At 34.4% G+C, this 8,452-nt stretch overlaps 1 protein-coding gene across 14 annotated transcripts in view; it reads left to right on the forward strand.

The window, feature by feature from the left end:
• The window catches only part of LOC125238403 (titin-like), a 31,147-nt gene extending 22,918 nt beyond the window's left edge, over positions 1-8,229 (forward strand). For all 14 annotated transcript variants that reach the window (XM_048145715.1, XM_048145716.1, XM_048145717.1 and 11 more), the window contains 10 exons: positions 186-248; positions 3,296-3,352; positions 3,628-3,672; positions 4,187-4,201; positions 4,831-4,878; positions 5,437-5,535; positions 5,957-5,998; positions 7,148-7,159; positions 7,898-7,932; positions 8,142-8,229. In XM_048145715.1, coding sequence (XP_048001672.1) covers positions 186-248; positions 3,296-3,352; positions 3,628-3,672; positions 4,187-4,201; positions 4,831-4,878; positions 5,437-5,535; positions 5,957-5,998; positions 7,148-7,159; positions 7,898-7,932; positions 8,142-8,150 — 425 coding nt within the window. In that variant the 3' untranslated portion in view covers positions 8,151-8,229. The remainder of the gene's footprint in view (positions 1-185; positions 249-3,295; positions 3,353-3,627; positions 3,673-4,186; positions 4,202-4,830; positions 4,879-5,436; positions 5,536-5,956; positions 5,999-7,147; positions 7,160-7,897; positions 7,933-8,141) is intronic.
• Positions 8,230-8,452: the final 223 nt, after the last annotated feature.

The following is an 8,452-nucleotide window of genomic DNA, read 5'->3' on the forward strand; positions in this document are numbered from 1 at the left end:
TCAGATACAAGTTCAACAATAAACAGATTGATCCATTGAAATCGTATCAATTAAGGGGTGTCGCCTTGCATCAAATGAGGTAGTTCTAATTTGTATTATATATTATTAGAGATGAAATAGTAATGTCATATCCAAGTTTTCCACCTCGAAAGCCCATGGGGTCATAATTGATAACGTTTTTTTAGAATCCGACGATGATAGCTTTCCGGTCATGCGAACAGTAATGCCTGACAGTTCGCCGGAAAAAAGTGAGTATCAATGATTTTTTAAATATTTTTTGCGCAATTTGAGCTCATTAAATTGAAGTGATAGGTATTTCTCCAAAGTGTCAAACGGCGTTGCTCGATACATATACCTTATCATTTTCTTTCCATGCTTATAATTCAATTTTAGTAATAATAAATAAAGTGCCCCACATGAATTTAATCTTTAATTCAGTGTGCTTCCTTATTTTATCAAATTGTCCAAAAAATTGTTCCCATCTGGACTGGTTTTAAATGACTCAAAATGAAAAATGGATTTTAATATCAGTCTAGGATGAAGCAATTGTTTCTGAACTTTATAGGTATAGGCTACTTGCCTCCTAGTCAAATCAGCTTCTTTTTAAGAACTGTCACAACGAATTTCAACGTCTTGCTAATATGGAATTTATATAAAATCGAATTGAGTGACGTCACGGTCAACTCAGTAACTATATATATTTCTACCTGACATATTAAATAGAAATTGGATTTAAAAATAACTATTGTCCATGTTTTTCTTATATTCATCTGATAAATGAAAATGAAAATGAAAATGAAATATTTATTTTTCAAGTAGGCATATTACAATGCGCATATGAACGTCAAATAAAGCTACGCCGGCTCTAACCCTACGCCTCAGCCTCGAGAAGATTTCAGTCCCCCTCAGTTGGGAGGGGGGTATCCACTATGGGACCGGCAAGAAACTCGGCGGGCAACTTCTTTTCAAAACATTACATCTTATAATTAACATGCATTAAATAACAACATACAATTTAACATGCAAAAGTATTCATCAAAGAATATGAACAGACTAGGTACTCTATGGAAATCAATTTCAATAAATTATATTATTGCTTAATAATACGTCGTTCTTCTTCAGAGAAAACATATCAAATTGTCATAGAAGAAAAAGATAATATGAATCTCAATATCATTAAATATGTAATTTACCTACACAACATAAAATATAAAATATTTGATGTGCTTTCTTATCTGAACTGTGTCCTCTATACATAATACAATTATTTTAATTGCTATTCGTTTTTTGTAGTTTCTGGTTCGGGCCATGCATGTTTGTCTGTCAAATAGTCCTCGACTCTGTAATAAGCCTTTAACATCAATGATTTTTTTAAGTAGTTCTTAAGAGCTGGGAGGGTAATCTCAAAGCAGTGTCAGGTAACTTATTATAAAAATGAATGCATTGCCCAACAAATGACTTCTGTACTATACGGACACGAAACTTCTTTATGGCAAGCTTATTTTTGTTTCTAGTGTTATAATTATGGATATCAGAATTCTTAGTGAAACAGTCTAAATTCTTAACAACATAAATTATACTATCATAAATGTATTGGGAAGCTACAGTTAAGATATTAATTTCTTTGAAGAGTTCTCTTACTGATTCACGTGTTCCTAAGTTGTAAATAGAACGAATGGCTCTCTTTTGTAATACAAAGATAGTCTGTATGTCAGCTGCTTTGCCCCAAACCAGAATACCGTATGACATTACACTGTGAAAATAACTATGATACACTAGGCGAGCTGTCTCAACATTAGTCAGTTGCCTGATTCTCCTAACGGCGTATGCGGCTGAACTTAATTTGCTTGCTAGTTTCTTTATATGAGGACTCCATTGTAGATTTTTGTCCAATGTTAAACCAAGAAACAGTGTTGTATCTACCATCTCTAAGCATTCATCATTCAAAAGTATTTTTGTACCGATTGGTTTAACATTCGGCAGAGAAAATCGAATACATTTGGTTTTCTTAGAATTAAGAAGTAAATTGTTGACAGTAAACCACTGCAGTACATCAGCTAACGTGCTATTAATTACATTGTAATCCGTAGATTTTCGGTCAACATTAAAAAGCAGTGATGTATCATCAGCAAAAAGTACTATTTCACAAAAGTTTTTCACTATACATGGCAAATCATTTATATAAACCAAAAACAGGAATGGACCTAAAATTGAGCCTTGTGGCACTCCTAATTGGACTACAGTCCCGCTAGAGCGAGTTTTGTTAACAACTACTGTTTGTGTTCTATTGCTAAGGTAAGAAGACATAAAGTTTAGGGCATTTATAGACAAACCATAGTGTTCTAATTTCAAAATGAGCGTTCCATGATCCACCTTATTTCGTGCATGGTATAATAGTACATTTCGTTATAAGTGCGAGAAGTATGTCATTACTGCACGAGTCCCGAGACATTTTGCCACGAGCGGCACGCGAGTGGCAAATCTCGGGACGAGTGAAGAATGACATTCTCGCACGTGTGACGAACGACGTTTTTTAATACAGTTGCGAAAAAACACTACTACTTACAACGAAATAAAACAATCCGAACTATCAATTTTCCCATGGACATTGACGGATTATTTGACAATTCAAAGGCGTATTTTTGAAGCTTTTAAACTTGCGTGCATATTTTCGAGTTTGCTATTCATCTCAATATAATTGATTTCATTGGGTGCCATAAAAACATAAACATTTACGATTTGGGACGATTGTTTAATGTACAACTACATTTTAATTTAATCGATCCATTTATGGCCCGACGTATTGCAAATAACGTAAAATAATTATGACAAATCGCGTAACATATTGAGGGTTTTTGAACGTGCATTAAGTTAAAACATGGTAGACGCCTCTACTTTGACAGTAGAAGACGCGTTTCGTTCCCATCATGTTCTGTTTACACGACTCATTATGACCGATTTTTCAAAGTATAAACCATTTTATAAATTATGTTTAGTATGACTAAAAGTAAACAATTACATATGAAATATTAACGTTTTAAATATTAATCACTTAATAGTATGTTTATAGTTTTATTCTGTCTTAGTAAACTAGACTAATATGAAAACAGCTCGGTAAGTAGTCGTAAAATGGAACGTATATACTTTTTACGCACTAGTTCGTAAAATACAACTTCTCGCACGCTAAACAGCCAAAAAACGGGCACTTTTTGAGCAACTGTATTAAAAAATATTTTATTTTAAGTATAGTCAAGTTCCCTAAATATTGTTCCTTACTTGTGTTTTATTATTCTAGAAGATTCTGTAGAAACCGAAGAAGCACTTACCTTTTTACAAAGTGGAGACACCAAAAGTAAGTGAATTCTATAGTCCATGGTGCAATTAGTTTTCGGTAATGCTTTAGTTTTCGTCCACTTGGCGATATTTAATTTGCGACCTGCAAGATATCCGTTATATTTAGATAGATAATAATTATATTATTTAGAAAACAAGGATTATACTGTCTTCATTTTGTTCCTTCAAGGTAGGCTAAGTTAAATAGACGAAAACTAGCAAAATGAATCTACCTACATTTTATTAAGTATTAGTTGACATTTAAGAAGGTTTATTCGTGTTTTTCTTTTGCAGATGACGATTCTAGCGGAGAAGAAACCATTTCTTTATTACGAGAAGGTAATACTAGTTTCTTAGATAAATAAATCGTATGTGACTTATATTGACCGGGATATATCCCTATAGACCGCGTATAGACATAGTCTATAGACCGTGATTACCTTTTGGATTTTTGTCGAGCTCCCGATATTTCGTCGCAGATGCGTGCGTGCATCATGATCACGGAATACTAATCACGGTCTATATCCCGGTCAATATAAGTCTAATGAAAATAACCGTGAATCATTCAAAACTCATGTGTGACCAAAAGGATCTCTTAAAGTTAACGAAAATCTTTAAAACGGATTATGGACAGCGTGCGCAGCCGAATGCACAAACGCTCACGAAACGAAACGTTCGTAGATATCTATCTCTATTCTTGCGTATTGGCGCGACAGAGCCAGACTACCTTTCTCGGCGTTTGGTTTTGGCTACTGAGTTTTTTTATTAACTTTACTATCGGAACACGCAACGTCTTAACAGCAGCTCCGATATATTTGATGGCCACTGTAGCATAACATACATTTGTTTTTAGATGAGGATAATGATGGTAAGTCATTTAAAGATTTTCAAATAATGAATGATGAAAATAAATAAGTTTTAATTAATTATGACAAATCCTGGTAAATTGACCTTCACATTTTCAAGTAAGGTTCACATTTGCTCGTTTGCGCTCGTGACTTTGGTGTGTGACATTTTTATTTTTGATTTAAAAAGTTAAAACTTATTACAAAAATATTATTGCTGATTTGATTGAAAATCCTCTCGTCGGAGATTAGTGTTTCATAACGACATTTCTCGCGAAGTGTACTAGTTAAGGCCACTTGAACCAACTGTCAAATTCCTGTTCCTGGGCTGTGAACTGTCAAATTCCATATAAAATAGAGCGTTTTCACATTATCCGATCCGATAGCAGACTTACAGCGATATCCTGTGTATTAAAAGCATTAACTTTGACATCTGCCTTTGACGTCCTTCCTACATCCGATATCGGATTAGTAAGTAAGAATTTAGAATAGCGGCATTTTGTGAACATCAAAGGAGTGAGCTTTCTGTACTAGTACTATTATATATTCTGTGGTAAGAGTGCACTTATGTGTAAAAGGTTTGAAACCAGCAAGTTATCTCTATCTTCGAAAGGTAATAGCAATTATTTATATTTTAACGTAAAATTTACAGAAGACCCTTCCAACTACGAGAGGCAGAAGTATAATAAACCAGTAACGCGTAAGTTATTGTTATGATAAGAAAACAAAATCAAAAGGCATAATTATAAGAGCGTCTATCACGAGTTTCAGACGTTTACTCGATAGCATACCTACACTTCGTGGAATATGTAATTTGGTTGAAGTAAGTAACCGATTGACAGCGCTGTTCATTTTTTGATGAAGTGAAAAATGAAATAAAAACAATTAATGTCATTTTCCGTGACGAATTAAAAAACGTCAAGAACTCAGATTTTATTTGTACTTTGTAAGTATTTATTATCTATGTTTGTTAAATGTCAAATATTTTCAATATTTACACTTTTGTCCTAATCTTTCGACCCATTTGAGGTATTTTTTGTGAAATATAATTCAAAATCCTTACGTTACGTTTAAAGTATTTCCTTTGACAGTCTTTAGACTGTCGAGTTAATGTAATTAGTCTGTGTAAAAAAAAGCCTTTGACCAAATGTAGCTTGCGATACAGCTCCTCATTATATGTAAGTAAATGTAATTATGTAGAACGAAACGTGTAAGTGTTAACTGTCCGTTTGAATATATAAAATATTTTGTTTTTTAGTGCCCGAATGGGCCAAAGACTTAAAGAAATACATAAGAATCCTGTCATCGAAGTACCCTCGGGATGCCATGCTCAGCCACCTCAGACCTGTGATCAAAGGTAAGATTTCACCAACTGCGTCCCCCTTCTACGAGTTTTTGAAAATACAAAAAAATATTTTTGTTGCTGATAAAATAGTTAACCTATTTGTTTTACACGGCGGCAAAGTTGTTGTTTAACTGAACGTGCCGATCAATATTACCCAAGCAAGCGGAAGATTCCCATAATATTTCCAATATTGAACCACGAGCGCTCATAAAACATTTTTTCCTTCTTTTTTCTTCAGAGAATCGTGGTTAAAATCTTTCGGGTTGTTACATCGTTATTTGAACATCCAAATCAGTGATTTTTTGTAATATTATTAACCCCTTTCTATCACATCAATACGGCGGAAAGGGACAAACGAACTTTATCGGATTGAACGTTTATGAATAAGGGTGTAAGTATGTTGATTTTTTTAACAATTAATGTTAATTTTCAGTTTTAGAGCGCAATCACCAAGTGAAAATTAAAGATATCGACGGTAAGTCAATGGATCACTATGTAAACATTAAATAAATGTCATATACAAAGAAAAAGTGACCAAGGTCTCCAAGTGTTCCGAGCTGGAATCTCGAACCAGCGTATTCCATTTACCGGACGGATGCCTGAACCACTCGGCCATCGGTACACGAAGGCAAGAGTTTAAATTTCCATGTATATATTACGACATTCCCGAAGGCTCAAGGCGTCTTCCTGCCATCCCTGAGGTAGAGCAGTATGGTTCGACTTCCTAACTGACTCAGGTGATTACAAGCTAGCGAAGAGAGATGGCGTGCGGAGGACGGTAGGTCTATGTGCAAGTGATAATTTGCGACCGGTCGCTTCTTGCGGTGGGTTTATCTCTATGTCAGCTACCTGTCCGGTAGTTGGCTTGATGAATGGTCTCGGGAGTAGCACGGGTTGCAGAGATCCCCGAGGCAAAACTGGTTGTGCTCCTTCCCGAGGTTACCGTCTGTTAACTGCTTGGTTCTACCGTAGAAACACCGCGCTGCCCTTATACTCCAAGAACAAATTAATTTAACGTTAATAAAATTGTTTATGGCATAAATAATATTAGTGTGACTACTTAAAAAATACAAATTCAAATGTTATTAGATTAGTTAGTTAATCACTATGTCCAAATTATTTCTATATCTAAGCCACTTCTACAGGGTTTGTTAATTCGTTATCACTGTTGATTTTTTCATTGCGATTGATATTGTGCAAATAACTTAACTATTTTGTTCTTAATATAATTTAATGTTGCACCGCCTACAATTTCTCTGTTTTGCCCGAAGGTTGACTGGTAGAGAATGCCTTATAGCATTAAGTCCGCCTTGTGTACAATGGTATTTTCTTTGTGCAATAAAGATTAAATAAATAAATATCTGTGTGCGTAGCCGAATGCACACGAATAATATCTGTTTCGTAGCTATCTATCTCTATCGCTCTTGCGTATTGGCGCGACAGAGCTAGACTGCATTTCTGTCGGCGTCTGGCGTCGACAATTACCATTCGGCCACGCCGGCTGTATAAATTGCGATATTTGCGATGTAGTGTGGTACGTTCCACAAAAAAAGGAAAATCTATAATTATGTTTATAATTAAACATTTGAATAATTATATTAATAAATGTTACTTATTTTGACAGTTGATAAGCGAGGTAAGTTTGATAGTAGAGTATTTTTAAACTAATGGAAAAATTCACAAAATCCAGTGCCTGTTAAGATTCTTACGGGTAAATGTTGCTAAACGCCACCCTAAGGCGTTTAAGAATTGAGGGAAGGCATGGATAAATTCGCACACATCCAGCAGGCCTCCGTAGCGCAGTTGGGAGCGCAGCTGGCTCCGGCAAAGCCAGAGGTCGCAGGTTCGAGTCCTGCCGGAGGTGTGAAATTTTCGATTTTTCCTCTACTTTAAAAATATGTAATAACGCTCACAGACGTTTCTGCATAATTTGATAGTAGAGTGTATCTGTTGTCAATTGTGTATTATTTTTGTAGTGTGCAATTAATTCATTTTATTATTGAGCAATTCCCGTTTAGTTTGTATATTTGGATCACGTCTCCGATTTTGATAAAAATTGGTAGGCTGATAGAGTCCGTGATGCTGAGCAAGATCCACTAGGTTTCCCAAAATGTCCTATGTAGTTTGTATGAAACCTTCCTTTTTTGTTACCAGATTTCTATACATTTTCGGTAACAAAAAAGGAAAGTTTCATACAATCAACCTAGGACATTTTGGGAAACCTAGTGGATCTTGCTCAGCATCACGGACTCTATCAGCCTACCAATTTTTATCCAAATCGGAGACGTGATCCAAATGTACAAACTAAACGGGAATTGCTGTATTACTATTAAATGTTTTAAGTGTATATACGCGTGTTTTTAACTGTTTATAGGTCAAGTGAAGGTTATAATCAAAAATGGCAGTAAAGTAAGTATAGTCAAAATATAAATAAGGCACATTTCTCTTACATTTATAGTTCATTTCAAGAACTAGCGACCCTCAAAATTAACTTATTGTTAACTTTTCCTTTTTGTAGTCGTAGATTATTCTTTAATTCGATTATTTATATTTTATATATGAAAAATGTCTTCTATTTATTATTATTTAAATTCATTCATTATTTTGGTTCTTTACAGCGTTTGTGAAGAGTCAACTTCAAACCGTAGAAACTACCATCAATAATTTGAATCTAATTTAATACAAATTAAATATATAAAGTTCAAATATTGTTGTTTTTACTTTTTGTTACCGTGAAATGGAGTAAAGTAATGGGTAAATGGCTTCACAGGTTAGGTTTTTAGTATGTTTTTATATGGTTTTGTATTGTTTTATAACTGTTTTTATATTTAATTTTTATATGATATATAAAAATCCTAACCTGGAAAACGAAAATAAAAAAAATAGTCTCTCCGCGGCGCCGCGTGGAAGAAGTGAAACTTTGTAATGA

This window comes from Leguminivora glycinivorella, chromosome 23, assembly GCF_023078275.1.
Source record: "Leguminivora glycinivorella isolate SPB_JAAS2020 chromosome 23, LegGlyc_1.1, whole genome shotgun sequence".
Classification (NCBI taxonomy): Eukaryota; Metazoa; Arthropoda; class Insecta; order Lepidoptera; family Tortricidae; genus Leguminivora; species Leguminivora glycinivorella.